This window comes from Scyliorhinus canicula, chromosome 13, assembly GCF_902713615.1.
Source record: "Scyliorhinus canicula chromosome 13, sScyCan1.1, whole genome shotgun sequence".
In the NCBI taxonomy this organism is placed as follows: Eukaryota; Metazoa; Chordata; class Chondrichthyes; order Carcharhiniformes; family Scyliorhinidae; genus Scyliorhinus; species Scyliorhinus canicula.
Window position 1 is genome coordinate 100,782,629 of NC_052158.1, and position 24,344 is coordinate 100,806,972.

The window sequence follows — 24,344 nt, forward strand, 5'->3', positions numbered from 1 at the left end:
GGCCTACTCCTGTTCCTATTGAATTGAATTAGATTTTGTTTATTGTCACATGTACCGAGGTACAATGAAAAGTATTTTTCTGCGAGCAGCTCAACAGATCATTAAGTACATGAAAAGAAAAGAAAATACACAATAGAGCAACACAAGGTACACAATGTGACTACATAACACCAGCATTGGGTGAAACATACAAGGGTGTAGTGTTAATCAGGTCAGTCAGTAAGAAGGTCGTATAGGAGTCTGGTAACAGCGGGGATAAAACTGTTTTTGAGTCTGTTCGGGCGTGTTCTCAGACTTTTATATCTCCTGCCCAATGGAAGAAGTTGGAAGAGTGAGTAAGCCGGGTGGGAGGGGTCTTTGATTATGCTGCCTGCTTTCCCCAGGCAGCGGGAGGTGTAGATGGAGTCAATGGATGGGTGGTAGGTTTGTATGATGGAAGGGCAGTGTTATGACTCTCTGAAGGTGGTCTTCGGCCGAGCAGTTGCCATACCAGGCTGTAATTTATTTTCAGCCAAAGAAAAGGCTGCAACTCAGCATACAGCACAAAGGTCCCAACCAGGACTAACGATCCTGCCGTCCCAATCCAGGCCGGCTTTTAAAGGTGATTCTATGAGCCCCCGCTGATGGACCTCCGCCCATTAGCCAGGGGGGGCGGGGGGGCGGAGCTCATATTCCTCAAGCCCCATGGGGCGATCAATCGGGTTGTCTCCGTGGGTATTGTAAGGGTCATTACACAATTATTTTTATTTTATTTGTTTATTATTTTTATAAATTTAGAGTACCCAATTCATTTTTCCCAATTAAGGGGCAATTTAACATGGCCAATCCACCTAGCCTGCACATCTTTGGGTTGTGGCGGCGAAACCCACGCAGACACGGGGAGAATGTGCAAACTCCAAACGGACAGTGACCCAAAGCCGGGATCAAATCTGGGACCTCGGCGCCGTGAGGCAGCAGGGCTAACCCACTGCGCCACCATGCTGCCCTTTTGCACTATCATTAAACTGCAGTGTCAAGTCATATTCTAATGTCAGTGCCAGCAGATATTCAGCTTCCACATTTCCACTGATATAGCTATTGTGTAAAACAATTAAAGCACAGGTTTTATTTCACATGTAACTCTTGGCTTACTTACCAGCACAGGACTTCTGATCTCACACTGCCCACATAATTTCCCCTTAATCTTTGCCCTTTCGGTTATACAAACTGGCGCATTGGTGAATATGCGTTTCGGAGGCTCTGAAATAAGCACAATGAGAAACCATTTCAGTTGCTTATTAACTGTATAAATCCAAGTTAAATAAAAAACAATAGCCATACCTTCACATTGGTCTTTCAGTATTCTGATTTTTGTCTTTCCAGAAGTTAGCTGTGACAAAATAAGTGTAATTTTAAAAGGGTTACCTTGCAAAAGAGCAGAAACTGATATCAGTTAATATGTATCCATATACATTTATGTACAACTATCTGGTGATATGAATAAAACGAGTGCAAATGCCATACCTGGAAGAAAATACTGGTGAGTGCAATGGCCTACTTATATGCTGGCCAAATTAATTAACTGGAGATTTCTCACAAACATCTTCTCAAATATGCTAGGCTTTCACATTTTTTAATTAATAGGCATACTCTTTTAGAGTGGTGAATACACATTTCGGGGTCTCTGAAATAAGCACAGTTAAGACCCACCCACAGATTGTCCGCATTTTTCTCATGAGCCAACAGTTTTGCTGCAGTCTTTCTCCATTGCCTCGTCCAATGATCGGCAGGAAATCTAATGTATATCTGGTTCCAATGAACTGTTACTCAGCTCTCCCACTGTCAAGAAGACATTCCAGTGCTGAAATTAGTTAAAGCCACTGTTGCAAGTCTTGGACATCACAACGCAGGTGCCATATCATGAAAATCTCTGGCAAATGTTTGAGACTAGTTTTTGGAGATTACCAATGATTGGGAAGAAATTTGAGGCATTTTCTACCACACCGCATGTTTCGTTAAGGATTTTTCATCAAAAACTGCAGTTATTTCATATATTTTTGGGTAGTTAACCTAGTTCTGTATGGAGTTATGGGCGGCACGGTTGCAATGTGGTTAGCAATGTTACCTCACACCGCCAGGTTCCATTCCGGGCTTTGGTCACTGTCTGTGCGGAGACTGCACGTTCTCCCCATGTCTGTGTGGGTTTCCTCCAGGTGCTCCGATTTCCTCCCTTAAGTCCTAAAAGACGTGCTGTTAGGTAATTTGGACATTCTGAATTCTCCCTCGGTGCACGCGAACAGGCGCCGGAATGTGGCAACTAGGGGCTTTTCACAGTAACTTCATTGCAATGTTAATGTAAGCCTCCTTCTGACATTAATAAAGATTATTATTATAAGTTAGTTATTGTATCTTATACTACCTTGTCATTATTTTTAACTGCTGTGTATTATTTTATTTTTGGAAACCGACAGAACATAGGGTCAAATTTTATCTCAAGCAAGGAGGTTCTATGCCTAAGGTGGAAAGAAACCCACTGCCCTTTGTGCGTCTGGGAGTATCAGTGGTAGTAGGAAATGATTTGGCTTCCCTCTCAACACCTTTAGGACACTATTTTACAAGCTCTCTCAGCTCCCAGTCGGTCTCAAGAGGATTAATAAAATTCCAGCCATACTTTCAGCTGGTAGATGGTGATATTTTCCAACAGCAGAAAAGAAAATGTTTTATTTTAGGAAAAGATTCAATGCAGACTAGATGATTGTGTAGGCGTTAAAATAAATTCTGAAGTAAAAGCTATTCAATTTACTTTTGACTTCAGAAAGCAAAAGAGAAAATGGCCATTTAATCTTGTCTGTTTACACTGTTGCTTTTCTTGTCACCCCACCATAGCCACCTACCACAACTGTTGAGCAGCATAAACAATTTATTTCATAACATTAATCCAGAAACATATCTAAACCAGATTTTGCTGACATTTTATCCAAAAGTTACATCAGAACAAGTAACGGAGGACATTTCTGGAAGGGTGTAGGATTAACAGGATTAGCCATTTGTGTAAAATGTTGGTTAGTCTCCATCACCATCTTTCCAAGAGTTAGCTCAGTTGACTAGACAGCTGGTCTTTGAAGCAGAGCGAGGCCAATAGCGTGGCTTCAATTCCTGTACCGGTCATTCATGAAGGACCCGCCTACTTAACCTTGCCCCTCACCTGAGGTATGGTGATCCTCAGGTTAATTCACCACCAGTCAGCTCTCCCCCTCAAAGGGCAAAGCAGCCTATGGTCAACTGGGACTATGGCGACGTTACCTTTACCTTACTTCCAAACAAGGCTTTCTCACTCCCAGTTATTGCAAGTCCTCAATTGAATTTCAAACATGGCATCAAATATTAAAGAGACAGATGAAGATACTAATGTATAACAGCTTCAAATGATAGAAATGCCAAATCATTTTATTTCTCTTTTAATCTGAAGTCTCTCCTTACCTTTTGATTAAAATTGTCTTTGTTCCTCAGCACTTGCTGTGCATGATTTACAAGACCCCCCATCTGTCCAGATTTCCAATGGTATGGTCCCGATCGCCTGCAATAACCAAAATTGAAAATAAAATCACAGCACACCAATTAAAAGCTACAATGATTCAAAGCTATTTTATAGATTATCAGGATAGCCGCAGTGAGGTATCCAATCCCTACCACTGGGTGATGCTGAAGAAGAAACAAAGGGTAAGTTAATACTCAGTTTCTACACACTGACATCTGCAGCAAGAAACAACTTTATGGCAGTCTATTAACATTTATTATGGCCAGGCTGTGCACTGCTCAAAATGACTATTAAAAAAAAGGAATTTTATAAATGCAAGAAGCAAAAAAGAAAATGCAGCAAATTATAATGAGGATTAAGAGCATTCGGGTCAGTTCCCAATGTAAATTAATCCTGAACTAACAGGATTAACTGGCGCAGGTTCCTCTGGGAAACTTCATGGGAGGGGTTCCCGGGTCCATGGGATTATTCTTTGTTTTTTTTTTAAACCTGTGATCTTTGAAAACAGGACCCTAATCTCAAGAAAGCCGACTTTGCTGGTTCTTTCAGACCCCAATCCGCCAGCATTACGGTGTGGGACACACCTCCAGGATTTTTTCTTCTAAGTGCTTTAATTAATTTTATTTTCAAATAATCTTTATTGTTATAAAGAGGCTAAAAATAACACTGCAATGAAGTTACTGTGAAAAGCCCCTAGTCGCCACATTACAGCGCCTGTTCAGGTACACGGAGGGAGAATTCAGATTTTCCAAATTACCTAACAGCACGTCTTTTGGGACTTGTGGAGGGAACCCACGCGGACACAGGGAGAATGTGCAGACTCCATATTGGCAGTGACGCAAGCCGGAGATCGAACTTGGGACCCTGGCGCTGTGAAGCAACAGGGCTAACCACTGTGCTACCGTGCTGCTAAACAATTTGCGAGACAAAATGGCTGCGCAGTTGGTGTGCTCACATCATTTTTCTTGGCTGGCCCATTATTTCATAATAATTGAAATTAATTAGATAAATTTGAAGAGATAAATCACATGGGCATGGTATTTTTTGACCCAGTCAGCCATTCGGGAGCCAAATTGCAGAATTTGTAACACCATCTTGAAGGTGCCATTTGCTGCAGCAGTAAGAAGCCATCATTATATGTAAGAGATTGAATGAGCAGTTTTATTTCAGAGACAGGGGGAAGAAACCTCTAAAGTACTGAATTTAACAGCATATTCTATTTCAGAAAATGTTGCAAAGGGGTGGCCAATGAGTGAAAACAATATCTGAAATGTCCTGAACCTCAGGGTGGGATTTTCTGCCCGGTCCCGCAGGCGGGATCTTCCGGTCCTGCCGACAACTCCCTGTGTGGACAATGGCAAACCCCGTTGACAGCGGCAGGACCATACAGTCCCAACGCTGGCCAATGGCAGACCACCTCCGCCGCCGCAAGAAAACACGCTGCTGGAGTGCAGAATATACCGCTTTTCATCTTTTTAAAAAGTGTCCCCAACGCATATGCCAAGGTAAATTTTATTTTGAAGCAAAATATCTGCACTCCTCCAATTCCGGCCTTTCTGACATCCCTTCTCCATTTGTCAGACAAGTGCTTATACCAGGACTGAATCATAGAACATAGAACATAGAACACTACAGCGCAGTACGGGCCCTTCGGCCCTCGATGTTGCGCCGAATCAGTGTTGTTCTACGACTACGGAATCCCATGCAATTCAGGATCCGTTAATGGCTAGCACTGGCGCCTTGTGGAATTAGAGCAATTCCAATAAAAAACGCTGTCCTATTCGCTGGGGTCATATTGGCACTCGAAAGGCTGATAAGCTGCAACCGCATATCAGCATACCACTCCCCTCACACACTCATTCCAGCCAACAAGATGACAGCCCGAAGGGAAGCACCACAGTTCGCAGAGGCGGAGCTCGGGACCCTGCTGGGCGCCATGGAGGAGGGGCAGGGTACCCTGTTCCCGGGGTGGGAAGGAGGCTGCCACCCACCGCCGTACACCGGGCCTAGACACAGGTGGCCATGAGTACCGTGGGCACCACTGCCAGGATCGGCCAGCAGTGCTGCAAGAAGCTGCTCAACCTCCTCAGGGCTGCCAGGGTGAGTACTCAGCACCGTGCCCCCGCCTTCACCTGGACGGTAGCCGAACCCCACCTGTCAGCAGTCTGCTCACACCCGACCCTGCGCCACATGTCCCCCATACCTTCCGTCATGGCCGGGTACCTTGTTCACTAAAGCCGTTGGCCAGGCACTCGAGTCGGCAAACCTCGAGGTCGTTAGAGTATCCTGGCCCTCGCCTGCATCATCAACATTGGGCAATACCTGGCGTTCATCTCCTTCCTCCAGCACATCGCCCCACTGCCGCACAATGTTGTGGAGGACACAGCACGCCACCATGATGTGGGAGAGTCTCTTAGCGCTATACTGGAGGGCCCGAATCACATCTTCAGGACACCGATGCACCACTCAATCACTGCCCTGGTTGCAGAATGAGCATCATTATAATGCATCTCCGCGTCGGGCTGTGGCCTCCGGATAGGCGTCATCAACCACAACTGCAGCAGATAACCACGACACCCGTCCTTGCCGGCAGGGGTACCAGTGGCTGGCCCCACCCATGTCACAGGTATGCTCTGCGGCCCCCTGTCCGGCGCCTTCCTATAGGGGCTATTGTGGGCGTTGTCCATTGAAGAACCATGTGATGCCCCGCTAGAAGATGGCGCCTGGTTGTGGGTGTGGGGTGGATATGGCGGATTGGGTTTAGATAGCGCTTGGGGGGGTTGGATGAGCGCACCCATATGACTGGTGTCGCTCAATGCAACCATGGGCCAAGGTAGGTGGTCAGTTAGATGCGCAGCAAGGTGGCTGCCTTGCAGGCCGGCAATAGCAATCTGTGCTTGGACACCCCGGTCCCAGGTGTCACCCGACGCCATGGACCATCCCCTGGTCACCGCCCCCGCTACTTCCACGCCCCACCCCCCCCTCCCCGCAGCTCTGGCAGATACCCGCGTCCCCCAGCCAGCCATGGCTGCAGCGGGACTGCCTGTAAGAACATGACCTAGTTCCTCTCTCTCCCTCAGTAGCCACTGTGCCTGTTTGCTGATTTTTAAAACCAGAGGTGAACCTTACCGACAGTAATTCCTTCTGGATCCCTGGAGAATACTGGGACAGACCCGTTAATGATATACCAACTGCGTTTACTGTACGTGCGGCATAAAACGCATTCTCGCCGCAGATGAGGCACCGCAGCATGGCTTTCCGTCAGCCGCCCAGCGCCAACCTCGATTTCCGGCTGACGCCAAATTCTCCACCAATCATGTTTCCTGATTCCGGCATTGGCCGATGGAGAATCCCGCCTCTGATTTCTAGTTTTCTGCTACCTCGGCATCAAGCTCCAAAATTCACTCCCGAAACCATTCCTCACTCCATCCTCTTAAGCCATTCCTTAAAAACTATTCTGACTAAGATTTGGTCACCTATCCGAATATCTCTTCTTGTGGCTCACTCCCAATTTTTCCGATATGGGATGTTTTTATTAATTGAAATTGCGAAATAAAGGGCCTCACGGTAGCATGGTGGTTAGCATCAATGCTTCACAGCTCCAGGGTCCCAGGTTCGATTCCCGGCTGGGTCACTGTCTGTGTGGAGTCTGCATGTCCTCCCCGTGTGTGCGTGGGTTTCCTCCGGGTGCTCCGGTTTCCTCCCACAGTCCAAAGATGTGCGGGTTAGGTGGATTCGCCATGCTAAATTGCCCGTAGTGTAAGGTTAATGGGGGGATTGTTGGGTTACGAGTATACGGGTTACTTGGGTTTAAGTAGGGTGATCATTGCTCGGCACAACATCGAGGGCCGAAGGGCCTGTTCTGTGCTGTACTGTTCTATGTTCTAAATGCAAATTGCTACAATTGTCATTGAAACTCTGTCCACCTAGTTCACAGCTTTATAATAGAATGCACAAAGTAGTAACTCATAAAACTTACACCCTTTCCTCCTTTTCCTTACTCATGGCTTGCCGGAGCTGCTGCAATCTCTGTTCCATTACATCACTGTCCAGTTCTAGTTGCACAGTTTCCAATCGGAGCTCCCGAAGATTTCTAGAGAAAAAAAAAAGTTCAAGACTTTAATATTGTAAGATATATTAGGAAACTTAACCCACAGTAACCTGACAGATAACCGAACAGCAATGTATATCTTTCCAGTCCTGCTTCTTAATGCACTTTTAGAATCAGTTCAATAATCAATACAATGCCAAACTTTACTGATCCATTCATTTTAGAACTTTAGAACTCCAAAAACTGTATGCTTTCACCGAGAAATAGGTGTAATTCTCAAGGAAAGGATTTACAAAAATATATATTCAAATGGCTTCCTGACAAATCTAATAATCAATGTATTTATGAGCATCCTGCTGGAAATGTGCCTCCAACATGGTTTCTTCATCCCACAAATACATAACAATCTACATGCAATCCTGCTAACATTTGGTAGGTATGGTACGTCCTTCTGATTTTATATTTCTCACATTTTTGAAAGAACAAATTTCACAGTTTTTAAATCAGTATCCATACACAATTTCGACAATGCTTGTCCTCTGCCATTGCTTGGACTAGTTGTGACCTGGATAAATGTGCGATAAAGAGCCAGAGGTAACACTGCTAAAAATGTTGTGGTGAAACAAGCCTACATACTTAGGAATTGTTTGCAATTACTTGATAAAATACGAAATAAAGGACATTATGGCCAGGATTCTCAGCCGCATGTTTCTCGGCGGTGGGAGGCGGCACGCTGTTTGCTGACAGTGGGATTCTCTGTCCCCCACCACTATCAATGGAATTTCTCATTGAAGCCACCCCACGCCACTGAGGAACTGCAGGCAGGGAATCCCTCCGCCAGCAAACAGCTGGAGGATGGCAGCCTATGTAAAGGTTGGCAGTGCCAAGCTGGCATTTCTTTGCGCGATCAGGTCAGGGTTGTGCGCTGTGGAAATTGGGGCAGCGGGGAACCCTCCCATATTGCATCGAGCTGGGGGGGAGGGGAAAGATTTTTTTGGGGACCTGGGATATCAGAGTGCCTTTTTTTTCCAGTTAAAGCGCAATTTAGAGTGGCCAATTCACCTATCCTGCACGTCTTTGGGTTGTGAGGGTGAGACCTATGCAGACACGGGGAGAATGTGCAAACTCCACACGGGCAGTGACCCGGGGCCAGAATCAAACCCGGGTAGTCAGTGTCATGAGGCAACAGTGCGAACAACTACGCCACTGTGCTGCCCTTACCGTGTCTAAGCATTTTAGAATTTTATGCGATCCCCTCTCACTCTTCTAAACTCCAATGAATATAATCCTGACTGACTTAGTCTCTCCTCATATGACAGTACCTCCATCCAGGAATCAACCTGGTAAACCTTTGCTGCACTCCCTCCATAGCAAGAACATTCTTCTTCAGATAAGGACACCAAAACTGCACACAAACATCAGGTGTGACATCACCAACACCCTATACAATTGCAGTAAAACATCCCCATTCATACACACAAATCCTAGGTAGGGTGGACCTAGGTAGGGTGCTATTTCAGAGGGTCAGACTCAATGGGCTGAATGGCCTCCTTCTGCAGTGTAGGGAGACTATGATTCTATGAAACACTAAATTTGCCTGTCCAAAGTAATCATAGTTTAACAAATCTGTCATTTCACCTAAAGAATATTTTCACATTTCTAAAATCAATCCCATCATTTCTTTGTGGCTGCAAATAAACATTGGGCGGGATTCTCCCATCCCGCGGCAGAGTGTCCACAGCGTCGTAAACGGCGTCACGTTTTATGACGGCGTGAACGGGCCGCTGCCACGAGTAATTTTGGCCCCTATAGGAGGCCAGCTGGAGCAGTTCATGCCGCGTGGTGGCCTCCTTCAACATGCCGGCCCCAACGCAATATGGCGCAGGAGTACAAGAGTCAGTGTGTATGAATAGAGGCTGGGGCAGAGAGAGGCCGGCCCACCAATCGGTGGGCCCCGATTGCGGGCCAGGCGCATCGGAGGCCCCCCACAGGCCGCCACCCTTGCACGCAGAGTTCCCGCCGGCTGCGAGCAAGTGTGGACAGTGCCAGCGGGACTCGGCGTTTTAACTGCGGCCACTCAGCCCATCCCTGGCCGAGAATCGGCGGACCAGCCGCGTAGAGCGGCCCGTGCTCGGGGCCGCGCCAAACACGCCTGCAGAGAATCGTGTGCCGGCGTTGGGGCGGCGTGTCCCGGTCGTGGGGATTCTCCAGCCTGGCCCCAGGCTGAGAGAATCCCACCCTTAAGTTTTAAAAACAAGAAGTATGCATCAGAAAACATTGAAAGTTTGGGTGGATGCCTGAGATGGATTACACACAAAAATATTTTATACTATGTGTTGGAAAATCCAAACTTCCATCTGATTTACAATAAAAGTAAAATATTGTGATTCTTTACCATGATGTAATAATAATAATCGTTTATTGTAACAAGTAGGCTTCAATTAAGTTACTGTGAAAAGCCCCGAGTCGCCACATTCCTGCGCCTGTTCAGGGAGGCTGGTGCAGGAATTGAACACGCGCTGCTGGCCTTGTTCTGCATTACAAGCCAGCTATTTAGTCCACTGTGCTAAACCAGCCCCATAGCTTGGGGTAAGATAAAGGGCCTTAGTCCCAGATGACCATAGACTGCATTCCCCTTTGAGGGGGAGAGCTGACTGATGGTGGTTTAAGCTGAGGATCACCACATTTAGGCGAGGGGCAAGATTGAGAAGGTGGAGTCTTCATGTAGAACCTCAGCCGGTACGGGAATTGAACCCGCGCTGCTGACCTCGCTTTGCGTCACAAACCAGCTGTCTAGCCAACTATGATAAACCGGCCCCAAGATCATTCGGTAGACAACACCTGGAGTGCTGTGCGCAATTCTGGCCACTACACCTCAGCATAAATTTACCAGAATGATACCGGCCTGGACTCCCAAGTGTCAAGCTACCAGGAGAGAATAAACAAACCAGAGTTGTATTTCCAAATTTAGACGGTTAAAGGGTGATTTGATTTAGGCTTTTGAGATATCATGGAGAAGAGTTTGGAGTAGGTCTGAATGCCACTTTTAAAAATTTGCTCCCAATCAAGGATTTTCACCAGGCTTAATGACCACCACAGATTGGAACTATCACGTAAGTTAGGTTTGCAATAGTACGAGGTTCAGAAATTAAACTATAGGTACACTACCTCAAATTTGGCTATCCCAAAATCAGTGATGCCTGAAAACCTGACATTTTTTTCGGCGAGACGTGTAAGGATACCCCATGGAGACAAGTGCATAAATAAAAATGTAATAATTTAAGCAATCACCTCCCGACAATTTGTATTATCTGCTAGTTTTAGTTAATTACTTAACCACAAACGCACAGTAGAAGACAACATTCTAAATGTGCCCTCTGGCCAGTTGTAGGATGAAAAGCAAAATGAAGATTTCCATGCAGTATTGTGTGCATGTCAAAGCGGATGGGGTCAAGCGGTCAAAGCGACTCTTGACCCCATCCGACCCAGCGTGGCCCAACCCAACCCGAACCATAGTCACCACATGGTGCCAGTGTCATCATTAATGAGCCAGTGTCATTGGTGAACAAAAGAATTGTGTGGTAGTTCCTTCTATTACTGATGAGCAAACAGAACCTCCAACTGCCCATCGCCTTTCATGGCCTTTAGAATGAAAAGCAACAAGGTGGGAAATAGCCAGAATCTAGGGACAAACAAGATTCATAAGGAAAAGTTGAGCACATAGCAGCAGACATTTTGTAATACACTTGAGCTTAAAGCCAACCATCGCCCTACCCTGCCTCCAAAAACTGGCAAGATCCAAAATATGGCACAGCCTCAGTCCTGATATTCTAGTTTTGAGGCACTGTCCTTGATTTAATTCATTTAGTTCAATATGTGATTTAGAATGGAGAAGTTAGCAAGCACTATGATCACTGTTACAAATACAAGGGAAAATCAGACTGTTGATTCAAAGTTTTATCCTCCCATAAACACTCAACTTCATATCTTCATATCTATAAAAGAAATGACAATAGCAAAAATGTTTATGTTTGCCCGAGATACTTTTGTTTCACTTACCTTGCTTTTAACTTAACAGATGTGGCAGGTTTGTTGCCTGGGATCACAACAAAATCATTGTGATTCATGGTTCAGTGATTGTGACAATTGAAAGTCAATAGATGTCACCCGTTACATCCAACAATGCAGTGCAAGAACAGAGATTTCTGAAAAACAAAGGCGTAATCTATTACATCTGTAAAATGTAAAAAGAAGTTAAATTGCTGGATAATAATCCAATCACACTCAGCATGATGAAATACATTGATACAAGTGCGAGCTAAATGCAACATCAGCACTGTGGTATATACTAGTTTTCTAAAAGATCAAGCAAGGTGTAGGTTTGTATCTTCAATTTCTCAGATTAACCTTGATCTCAACCAGACCGTTTGAAAATTTACCCACCCAAGGCAGTGACGGCTGTTACAGAGATTAATGAGAATTTATAGAAGTAGATTGCAAATAAAACTGCATTGGCAATGATGGATTAATTGTTAATTTTTTATCGTTTAGGGTATTTCTTAGCCTTTGCAGTTACCAGTGTAGAGATCAATATTTCCAGCAAATGTCATTCTATACTACCAAGACTAAAGGCCACCACAACATAAAATGCATAATGTATGAATCCAACATTCACTATATCAATAGCAGAGGCAAATTTGTATTAAAGAGCAGAGGATTATGGGTTCAGGTTGACAAATTTGAAAGTTGGAGGACACATTATTGAAGCTAAGAATAATCTCCATCTTTGGATGTTCAATTGTAAGGATGGTAAAGCTTTGCAGGGCATAGAAAGGATTAGTAAAATGATGCCGGGGTGAAGAGAAACTGGGATTTGTTCACTAGAACAAAGAGAATGAGGAGATTTAATGAATATGCTTCAAATTCTACAAGGGATTGGAGAAGGTTAAATAGACAAAGCATTATCTTCACTAGTCAGCAGACATGAGTATTTGCGTGCTGCAGTAATGGGCTTGATCCAAGTGGGCAGCACGGTAGCATGGTGGTTAGCATAAATGCTTCACAGCTCCAGGGTCCCAGGTTCAGTTCCCAGCTGGGTCACTGTCTGTGCGGAGTCTGCACGTCCTCCCTGTGTGTGCGTGGGTTTCCTCCGGGTGCTCCGGTTTCATCCCACAGTCCAAAGATGTGCGGGTTAGGTGGATTGGCTGTAATAAATTGCCCTTAGTGTCCTAAAAAATAAGGTTAATTGGGGGGGGTTACTGGTATAGGGTGGATACGTTGGCTTCAGTAGGGTGATCATTGCTCGGCACAACATCGAGGGCCGAAGGGCCTGTTCTGTGCTGTACTGTTCTATGTTATTTTGGTATACGTTAACTGAATAAATTGTCGTTTCGTAGAAGTTTAATTGAAGTATTTCCGTACTTTTAAGTTTAGTCCATTTGATAGCTCACAAGAAAAAAGGCTGGTGGAAAGACTATTTGATAGAAAAAACAAGCTTGCAAAAAAACAAAACCAGTATTTGATAACCAAATACTTCTGTTTTTACTAATATAGTTTTGACAAATGTGGTGATCAATTTGAGCACAGCAAAGGTCCTAAAAACAGTAATTAGAAAAATAATTTGTTAATCAATTTTGATGGTGCGAGTTTATTTTATTGATAAACATAGGCTATAATACATGAAGAACTCCCTTCCCTTCTGGATAGCATCTTGGACATTAGAATAGACAGACTGGGTATTGGTTTAACATGCCATCTAAAAGACAGCACCTCCAGCAAAACAGCTCAACCTCAGTACTACACGTAGGCAGTAACCTATATTACATGCTCAAAGCTGACCCTGCTAGCAATGCCCACATCCCATGAAAGAATGAGAAAGGCCATATTGTACTTAAGTACTTATTTTACCTTCTGATTCACATGCAACAGCACTACCAAATATTTAAATCTTACAGTTCCAATCAAGGGTCAATTTTCAATCAGGAAAATAGCAAGATATCCATTGTGGTTTGTTACCCAAAGAAGACAGCTGTAGCCCAAGTTCCCCAAATGCTACAGTTCTTATGGTGATGGTGCTCCCTCGAGGGTATTCTTGACCAATAATAAAGTAATCTATACCTCAGGCAGGTGGTCTTCCAGATCCTGCTGTTTACTGTTCTTGGGAAGAGAAGTCACAGAAAAAGGGAGGTGGTGTAAAAGTAACTTTGTAAAATTGATGCAGTGGTACATCATACATACTGCATCCACAGTGCACGTTCTCCCTGTGTCTGCGTGAGTTTCCTCCGGCTGCTCCGGTTTCCATCCACAAAAGTCCCAAATGACATGCTTGTTAGGTGAATTGGACATTCTAAATTCTCCCTCAGTGCACCCAACAGGTGCTGTAGTGTGGTGACTAGGGAATTTTCACAGTAATTTCATTGCAGTGTAAGCCTACTTGTGACACCAATAAAGATTATCATTATATCATAACTACATTGTTAGCTTAGCTAGTAGAATGTAGGAGGCAGTACACAGGACTTCAGACCTGACATGTCATCAGGGCCCATGATATTTACTGTGTCCAGTACTTTCTACAAACTCTTCTAAATGTGAACTAAATTCAATTAACTAGAAACCTGCTTTTGTGATGGCGGGCACCTCTAAAGGAGGAATAGTTGGTCATCCACTTTGGTTAAAGATATTGGCAAACACTTTAGTCCCTTAAATCTTGTATTAACATGCTGGGCTACACTATTGTTAAATATGGAGATATTCATAAAACATCCTACTAACATTATTTACCTAATTTTGCAACTTTCAGCTGGACGGAGAGAAAACAAAACGCTTTTCTCTCATCTATCAACATCTGGGTGCATACTTTGGTGATCAGAACAAAGACAATTTCATAGTGTTGGCACTTTAATCTTATTTTCCTTATTTTCTGTGCTGCTCCTTCTATGCTCTCTATTGGACCACAGTTAGTTTCCCAGATTAATGGTGATGGTGCGATAAGTCAACTGAAGTTACAGATTCAAGTAGCATCCAAGTCTTACAACACCTCATGGAGATCTGGGGGGGCAGGGGGTCGGAGAATCGCCCGGGGCCGGCGTCAATCCCGCCCCCGCCATGTCCCGAACTCTCTGCCCCCCCAGATTTGGCAGGGGCGGGAATCGTGCCGGTCAGCGCCCCCCCCCCCCCCCCCCCCCCCGCCAGCTGGCGGTCCCCCCGCGGCGATTCTCTGGCTCGCGATGGGCCGAAGTCCTGCCGCTGACAGGCCTCTCCCGCCGGCGGGAATCAAAACACCTACCTGACCGGCAGGATTGGCGGCACGGGCGGGCTCCGGGGTCCTGGGGGGGGGGCTGGGCGATCTGACCCCAGGGGGTGCCCCTATGGTGGCCTGGCCCGCGATCGGGGCCCACCGATCGGCGGGCGGGCCTGTGCCATGGGGCCACTCTTTTTCTTCCACCTCCGCCATGGCCTTCACCATGGTGGAGGCGGAAGAGAACTCCTCCCCTGCGCATGCGCCGGTATGACGTCAGCAGCCGCTGACGCTCCGGCGCATGCGTGGACTTACGCCGGCCGGAGAAGTCATTTTGGCCCCGGCTGGCGTGACGCCAATGGCCGTTCACGCCAGCCGGAGGAGTGGGAATCACTCTGGCGCGAGCCTATGCCCTCAATGTGAGGGCATGGCCCCTAAAGGTGTGGAGAATTCCGCACCTTTGGGGCGGCCCGACGCCGGAGTGGTTCACGCCAGTCCGACACGCCGGGACCCCCCGCCCCGCCAGGTAGGGGAGAATCCCGGCCCAGGACCTACGTGACCTCTGTAGTATAGCAAAATCAATTTATACAATGGAAGGTGTACTCACTATGAAAATAAGTATCTTCACAGAGATTGTGGAGTAGTTCCCCCCTCCAAATAATATCACAGACAGATATATCTGTCCCAGGTAGGTTGATAAGGCAGAGTTAATCAAAGTTACTCCTTTTGGTTCCCTCACCACTTGATGTAGACCCATTCTGGCCACAGTGTTTTTTGAGCCACCTTTTCAGTCGAGGTTCTACCTCATCACTCTTGGTGGTGGATATTGATGTGACCCAAGAAGAGTATATCCTGGGCCGAATTTAATCCTTGCAGCAGGAGCCTTGCCTCCCGACTGGACAGCCATTACAGAAGCCCCAAATCACCTCCAGTGGGAGTGCCTCTTCACCACTGGCAAGAATTCTCTGGGATCAAAGATTCCGGAGGTGAAAATCTGACCACCCCAAGAACTGCCAGCCAATCAAAAGTTCATTGCAGGCAGTGTCACGGGGGGGGGGGGGAAGGGGCTGATTTGCGGTGCGGAGACAGGAGTGCCAGCCGGGGGACTCCGATGTCAGGGTGCCCGTTCAGGGTGGCAGCCTCATGGCGTGAGACGCTGGGAAACCCTCGTATTCCTTGCCATGCACAAATTCGTAAAGATAGTGCAATTCAGCTCCGGCGGGAGAAATGTCTCCCAAACGGAGAATCCCACCCCTCATCTGTCGCTGCAATAGATGTCTCTGCTATCTCAATTGTAACCTCAGTTGTTACTTTACCGATTTAAATGAGTTGATGCTCGTGTTTTTCCTCTTCCCTCCCTAGCTGCAGCATGTTTCATCCAACGATTAAAGATAAAGAGGTGGAGTGAGGAGACCTCAAAGTGGTTACGCTGACTGGACAATTGCATCAGAGAGAAGATCATGGATCTTAATTAAAAATCAAAATCTGACTGAACTCAGTCAGCATATAATCTTTATTAGTGTCACAAGTAGACTTACATTAACACTGCAATGAAGTTACTGTGAAAATCTCCTGGACGCCACATTCCGATGCCTGTTTGGGGAGAACATGCAGACTCCACACAGACAGTGACCCAAGACGGGAATCGAGCTGGGTCCCCGCGCAGTGAAGCAACAGTGTTAATCACTACTATCGTGGCGCCCAGTGTAATGTAATGATTGTATGCAGTTACTTGGGTTTGCTCCCTTTTTCCAGCAATAAAATTGGTGTAACGTTTACTGTAAACTTTATTCTGAAGTTTTGTTTTTCGAAGATTAATTCTGCATTTTAATTAGGTACAGTTGCCATTTTATCCCAATAAAATTTGCAGCCTTTACACAAACTTTTATTCCGTGTGTTAGTCAGAATTTAACCTCCAAATCTGCAGAATCAGATTTAATCATCTTGATAGTCTTCCTCCACACAAATACACATTGGAAAGGGGCTGAGTGCTTTCAGTTTGTTGCATCTGTTGATGCTCACTTGAAGCACAACAAAAATGAAACCCAACAGAAAAATTGGAAACAATCCCACATTTGGACCAGTACTGCTAATATCACCAGTATGACTGGCAGTTCTAATGGCACCATCACCAGTATGACTGGCATTGTCTACTGGAACCCCAGGCCTGAACAGTGTGACTCTGAAGAAGAGTCATACGGACTTGAAATGTTAACTTTGTTTCTCTCTCCACAGATTCTGCCAGATTGCTGAGTTTTTCCATCATTCTCTGTTTTTATTTCAGATTTTCAGCATCTGCAGTATTTTGTTTCTATTTATTATCTTATTGGTTCTTGTTTCCCCATTCAGATTCGGGTCTAACTGGTGCCAATATTACTGGAACTTCCCTCCGGAAAGGGACTCCCCTGGAAACCAACAAGCAAACTTGACAGGATTCACTTTTCAGGATCCCGCATGGTGACTGCCCTGCCCACCAATGTTTACGGGATAAGTGCCTGAAGTGGACATTAACTTCCCACTTAAGGCCTCAACTGGCATTGGGGTACGACAGCTATCCGCGATTCTCCTGTTCCAGATTCAATCAGGACAAAGATGGGTAGGCAACAAGTTCCCCACCCTGCACCCTCTAACCTGATTATATGCCTTGCATCTCCAACCACTGCTCAGGGGATAGCATTAAACTTCCACCATCTGTGTGCCATCAGTGCTTCCTCTGAAGATTCTTCAAATGAGGAATACTGATTCACCAGCTCAAGGAAGTGGAGACAGTAAATTAACAGCAGATCTTCTTTATCTACCTTGAGCTGAAGTTATAAAATATTCTGTGGGATCAACATGCTGGAAACACAAAGGAGTACTCTCACCAAACTATTTTGACGAACTACTCCGTATTAAAAACTATTCTGTATTAAACAGTCCTCTCCTGTTACAAACCCCCCCCCCCACCCCCCCCACCCCCCATTAAGAATTCCAACCACCTCTCACAGATCAACTGTTTATGCAATGATGAAGTTGACAGCAACCCTGTGCACCACCAATATTTTACTGTGCTACACTGTACCTGCTCTGTCCCACACTCCATTTCCTTTATAAAATTTAACTTTCTTCTTAACTATTGCTTTGCAAAACGCCTGGGCTTGGTGTCAAACTCAGCCTTTAATCATCACCACCACACCCTGCGTTCCTCCCCTCCTCAACTTAGCATCCATTCCACCCACCAGACCCAGCCAACCCCACTCTGACTGCCCTTTCAACTAGACCTTCACCGCTCACCTCGTCTACCCTGAACGCCTCCTCACCCAGATCTAGTTTGTTCCACTTCCCTCGTCAGACTTCCCCACTAACCCACACTCCCTCACCCGAAGCTACACCATCCCCCAAACACTGGAGCTACCCACATCCATCATCCTCGCCCCAGACCTGACACCCCTCCCAAAACCTATCATGCCCCTTCAGCCCAGGACCTTCCTCCCCCACATCCCTAGCCATACTCTCATCGAACTAACAACCTTCCCACCCTGTTCCTGGGCCTACCCATCTATCCCTTCGATCTACCCCTGCTCCTCCTCAGGCAGGCCTACCAGCCCTGGACTCATCTGGACTCTCTTCTTCTCTCCCCCACAGCCCCATCCGTCACCGTTGAGGCATTCTCCCCACCTCTCCCCAAACCGTCTGAACTTTCTCCCTCTCGCTCTCCTTTCCTACTATCATCTGGACTCCCCTTCTCCTCTCTCACCCCCTCCCCAAACACACCTAACTAGGCTCCCCCATCCTCTCCGCTCCAGCATCCTCCTGCTCCCCATCCACACACCATTCAGACTCTCCTCCCTCTTCTCCCACTACCATAGTCTGGAATTTCCCCATCCACCTCTGTATCTTCCCCAACCTCAGATCTTCCACCTCTTCTCACCCCAACCAATCAGACATTACCCCTCTCCAGGTTACTCCAACCCCCCCCTGCCCCACAAGACCCCCCAACCCTCAGCCTCGGAACCCCCTCCCAAGACTTATCCCACAGCTCCACTCCCTTTCTCCCCACCACCCCCCCCGGATCGGACCCCAATCCCCTCTCTCCCCCAACCCACCACCACCCATCACCCCCAATCCAGATACCCCCTCCAACCCAGATCACCTCTCCCAACCTGATTACCCCCTCATTCCCCACCCCACCCCCCCCCCACCCCCCCACCCCGGGATCACCCCACAGCCCCTCAACCCGGGTCCCTCCACACGTGATTTCACACCCACCCAGATACCTCCTCCTCCCATCCCGATCCTCCCTCTCGCCCCACCCCACACCATCATCTAGGGTATTCCCCTCTGTTCCCATCCACCCCCGGATCCCTCCTCCTTTTCCTACACTCCCCCAGATCACCCCCACCTCCCCTGAACCAGCCCGCCCTTACCTGGATCACACCCTCTCTCCCGGATCACCCCCCCCCCAGATCACCCCCCCCAACCCCAGATCACCCTCGCCCCGGATCACACCCCCTCCCCCGGATCACCCCCTCCCCCGGATCACCCTCCCCCCGGGTCACCCACCCCCGGGATCACCCTCACCCGGATCACCCCCTCCCCCGGATCACCCCCAGCCCCGGGTCACCCTCCCCCGGGTCACCCTCCCCCCGGGATCACCCCCTCCCCCGAATCACCCCCTCCCCCGGATCACCCTCCCCCCGGGTCACCCACCCCCGGGATCACCCTCACCCGGATCACCCCCTCCCCCGGATCACCCCCAGCCCCGGGTCACCCTCCCCCCGGGATCACCCTCACCCCCGGATCACCCCCTCCCCCGGATCACCCTCACCCCGGGGTCATCCTCCCCCCGGGATCACCCTCACCCCCGGATCACACCCCCTCTCCCGGATCACCCCCCCCCCCGGATCACCCTCACCCCCGGGTCACCCTCCCCCGGGATCACCCTCACCCCCGGATCACCCCCTCCCCCGGATCACCTTCACCCCCGGGTCACCCTCGCCCCGGATCACACCCCCTCCCCCGGATCACCCCCTCCCCCGGATCACCCTCCCCCCGGGTCACCCACCCCCGGGATCACCCTCACCCCAGGATCACCCCCTCCCCCAGGTCACCCTCACCCCGGGTCACCCTCCCCCCGGATCACCCTCACCCCGGATCATCCTCACCCCCGGATCACCCTCACCCCCGGATCACCCTCACCCCCGGGTCACCCTCCCCCCGGATCACCCTCACCCCGGATCACACCCCCTCCCCCGGATAACACCCCCCCCCCCCCCGATAACCCGCCACCCCCAGATCACTCCCCGCCCGGACCACCCCCCCCCCCCCCCCGGATATGCCCCCCTCCCCCGATCACTCCCCTCCCCGGATCCCTCTCCCGGATCCTACCCCCTCTTTCTCTGCTCTCGGGTTTGGAGACTCGGGCCGGCCTGTTCTGTGGCGGCGCTTGTTACCCTGGAAACCTCTTCTCGCGAGAGTATCCCAGGCCGAGCTGTCAATCAAACTGAACCGGGCTCTCAGATTGGCTGAAGCCGTTGCTGCACCAAATGGCTCATTCTTTCAATTTTGTTGAAGCTGTTCTCATCGAATCACTGAAGCGTTATTGGGGCTATTGGGCCCGTCGTGTCTATGCTGCCTCGTCAAAGTCTTTTTTCCCTCCCACTAGCCTGCACGCTCTTCCTATTCAGGTAACAATCCCATTCACTCTGGAATGCCTCCACTGAACCTACTTGCACCTCACGCTCATACAGTGCATTCAGATCCTCACCACCCGCTGCGTCGACATGGGCGGCATTCTCTGCCCCTTTGCGCCACATTTCGGGCGAGATTCTCCCAAAACGGGAGAAATCGTGGGCGAAATTCTCCGACCCCCACGACGGGTCGGAGAATAGCGGGAGGGCCTTCCCGACATTTTTCCCGCCCTCCCGCTATTCTCCCCCACCCCCCGCCCAACTCCCGACCCGAATCGCTGCCGCCGTTTTTTTACGGCCGGCAGCGATTCACAGCTGTTCGATGGGCCGAAGTCCCAGCCCTTTACGCCGTTTTTACGAACGGCAAACACACCTGGGGCGAAATTCTCCGCACCCGCGGAAAGTCGGCAAACGGTCGTAAAAATCGGGACCGTTTTACGACGGTCGCGAAGGCTTCATTTCCCGACCGATTCACTCCCTGGAAATGGGCTAGCAGCGCGGCCGCGTCAATTACGTGCGTGATGACGACGGAACGCGACGACGACACGAACCCGCCCATGTGACGCCGCCCGACGCCGTAAATAGGCGCGGGCGACCACAGAATCTGTCGGGCAGGATGTCGGAGCCTAGGCGAGCTGCTCCTCGCTTTATTGATGCAGACGTCGAGGCGCTGCTCGATGCCGTGGAGCAGAGGAGGGGCATCATCCGCCCGCGGAGAGGGCATCGCCAACCTGCCAGCACGGTACGCCAGGCCTGGCGTGACGTGGCTGCTGCCGTCAGTGCTGTGGGGCAGACCCCTCGCTCAGCAGAGCAGTGCCGAAAGAAGCTACACGACCTCACCAGGTCTGCCAGGGTAAGTGCCATGAGGGTGCCCCCTAGTCACAACCATCCCTCCCCCTTAACTGCCCGGGGGGGGGGGGGGGGGGGGGGGGGAGAGGGATTGGGGCAGAGTTATTTGAGGGTGGTTCACAAAGTTGTCACAGACCCAGCGCTCTGGCCCCGAGGAGAGATGCAATCATCTGATGACAACTTGCCCCCCCCAAACTGTGCCAGTATCAGAACGGACTTCTGATACCTACCGTTTTGTAATGATCTACCTATGTTCTCTCCCCCAACAGGCCAAGGCCGGTCATAACCACCGTGAGCGGCACAAGACTGGAGGGGGTTCGCCCAACATGCACCCCTCAGCACCTTTGAACAGAGGGCACTGGACCTTGTTGGGGGGTCTGCCACCCGCGATATCGCGCAATGCGAGGTTGGCGGAACTGCAGCAAGTGAGACAACCCTCCCTGACAAACACCCCCCCCCCCCATCCTCTGTCCCTTCACACACCCTGCCCACTGGGACACCTCCCCATCCTCTGTCCCTTCACACACCCTGCCCACTGGGACCGTCCAACGGCCTGCCGAGCAAATCGAAATAACCCGTCTCATTCTCTTCCCTAGGACGTGATGCCGAACGACCAGGGCCGTCTGGCTGCAGACGGAGACAGGAATCTGCCGCCACCTCACCCGGGGCCTCACAACAGAGGGTGCCCGATCAGCGGGCAGCCCTATCCGCCCCAACCCAATCTGCGGACCAGGACGCACAGAGGGTTCGAAGTCCACCACCACCACCAGAAATGGCCAGGGACAACCCTCCTGTCGCTGAGCAGCCCCACACCATGGATGAGGACCTAACCATTGAGAGCGTCGGGCTTGCGGCACTGCTTTCTCCCACCACATCCATCATCCCAGAGATACACACCCCGGCGGGCCTATTTAGTGATGAGTCTCCTGGGGCACAGTCTGGTTGGCACATCACAGATGAGCAGGTACAGCAGGTGGAGGTCGGAGCAACAGAGGGCCCGGACTCGCGGAGGCCAGACCAGGCCCAGGATGCAGCTGGCTCCCAGACGTTTTCGGAGTTCCTGGAGTTTCTCAACCCACCCGCACAGCCGATGCCTCAGGAAACCCAGGGAAACAATAACGGGATGAGGGCTTCCTTCCAGACTCTGCAGACGCTGTTAGAGGAGTCGAACCGCGTCCAAGAGCAGGGAGTGGTGCCGCTCATGGCAGAGACCCAGTCCGACACCGCACGGGTGGCATCCGCGGTGGAGGCAATGGGTCAGGTTATGCAAGACGTTGGGGTTAATGTGCACGCGTCATCCTCGGCCCTGGACAGGGTTGCCCTCTCACAGGCAGCAATGTGCCAGAGCCAAACCGACATTGCCGGCGCCCTGCGGGCCATGGCCGAGTCTCAGCAGGTCATTGGCCAGTCGCAGCAGTCAGTCGCCGAGAGCATCAACCGCCTGACACATGTGCTGGATGGCGTCGTGCACACTCAGGTTGAGATCGCACAGTCCCTGGCGGGAATGTCTAACTCCCTGGACTCCGTCTCTGCAAACCTTCGGATCCTGGTGGATACCGTTGCAGGCCTCCAGGACTGGCAGCGCCAGGTGTCGGTGGTGCGACGGGGAACCTCCCCGCTCGCACCTCTGTCCCAAAGTGAGGCCCGGGGGCCACCGGGCTCCCCGAGGGAGGAGGAGGTTTCGGGGCCCGTCCCATTAACTCCATCACGGGACGTCCCGGAATTCTCGGCCTCCCCCCGTCCCATCCCTGGTGCATCGGGTGGGCAGCAGGCAGAGCAGGGTGGCACAATGTCACCCGAGACGCCCGCAGAGCAGCCTGGCCCATCAAGGCCGGGTCGCCCCAGGAAACGCTTGGCCAAGGAGAAACGAGTCGAGGGGGGCGATTCGCAGCAATCCTCCTCCACTCCTGCTGTATCATCTGGGGATTCACTTAGACGTAGTGGTAGGGCCCGTAAGGCAACTAAGATAGACACTGAGTAAGTTGGCACGGGTGAAGGGCACAGTTTAGTTGTAGGGGCTAGGGCACCTGTAAATAATTGTTAATATTAAACGCACTGTTCCACCTTACTTGTAATACCGTGTGATTGTTCCACAGCCACAGGAATCGTGATGGTGACCGAGTGTCGCTGGGGGTGACGGGTGGTGAAACCTCGGTGCCGGGTGTGCAGTCCCTGCCCCTACCCCCCTCCCACAGCTAGCCCACGCGGGCACGTGATGGAGTGTCAGTGACGAACTCAGCGGCCACCAAGGTGGATGGTTCAGCTATTGCCATGGGTCAGACTCTCTCTAACGATTCTGAGCTCACAGCTCTTCGCAGAGCGGGCTGTCATCATTCCACATGGCACTGATCACACCCGCTGACACAGCCATCAATGTTGTGCCATTCGGTCTGGACCCAGTGATAAGCGTCATGTCGAAGTGGAGCAGTGTACACTGAGGGGGGGGGGGGGGGGTTGTGGTGGTGGCAGTTGTGTGGTGACCCTCTGCATGACTAGCGATGCAGGTGGTGGTTTGGTGTTCATCGGGGACGTCACATGCGATGCGTGAACCGTGCTGCCACCATGGCGTCGCGTGCCCGCCGTCCTTGCCGGGTCCGTCGTGCCGCCTCCTGGACATCACCAGCACCTGGGTCGTGTCTGCGTGCTGCGCCCGCCACTCCGCCAGCGTCCTCCTCCTCCTCCTCCTCCTCCTCCTCCTCCCCCCCCCCCATGCTGCTCGACGACTGGCAACTCCTCGGCCCTTCCCTCTGCTGCTGCAGCTGGCCCTGCAGCCACTGCGGGTTGTGGGTGTGGATGCTGCTGCATCTCCAAATCCAGTAGAGCTGCCCCAACCACTGCGCAGAACATAGCCGTTCTGTTCCCATGCATCGTGCTAACCTACAGAAGGGTGGTGGGGGGCAGAGAAACGGGACATGTTAGACGGACGTTAGTCGACACCTCGGCAGCCGCCAGCCATGGGATACCAGTGTGTCCCGGTGGCCTGGTCGCGCTGCTGACACGCGGTCAGCCTAACCCCTGGTC

At 50.0% G+C, this 24,344-nt stretch overlaps 1 protein-coding gene across 13 annotated transcripts in view; it reads right to left on the bottom strand.

Annotated features, from left to right (window-relative positions):
- zbbx (zinc finger, B-box domain containing) overlaps positions 1-20,268 on the bottom strand; it is a 165,097-nt gene extending 144,829 nt beyond the window's left edge. For 6 of the 13 annotated variants that reach the window (XM_038816049.1, XM_038816052.1, XM_038816053.1 and 3 more), the window contains exons 1-6: positions 20,173-20,268; positions 11,628-11,773; positions 7,497-7,610; positions 3,460-3,556; positions 1,321-1,369; positions 1,136-1,239 (exon numbers count right to left, since the gene is read on the bottom strand). In XM_038816049.1, coding sequence (XP_038671977.1) covers positions 1,136-1,239; positions 1,321-1,369; positions 3,460-3,556; positions 7,497-7,610; positions 11,628-11,695 — 432 coding nt within the window. In that variant the 5' untranslated portion in view covers positions 11,696-11,773; positions 20,173-20,268. The other 7 variants (XM_038816044.1, XM_038816041.1, XM_038816042.1 and 4 more) reach the window with 7 other exon arrangements.
- Positions 20,269-24,344: the final 4,076 nt, after the last annotated feature.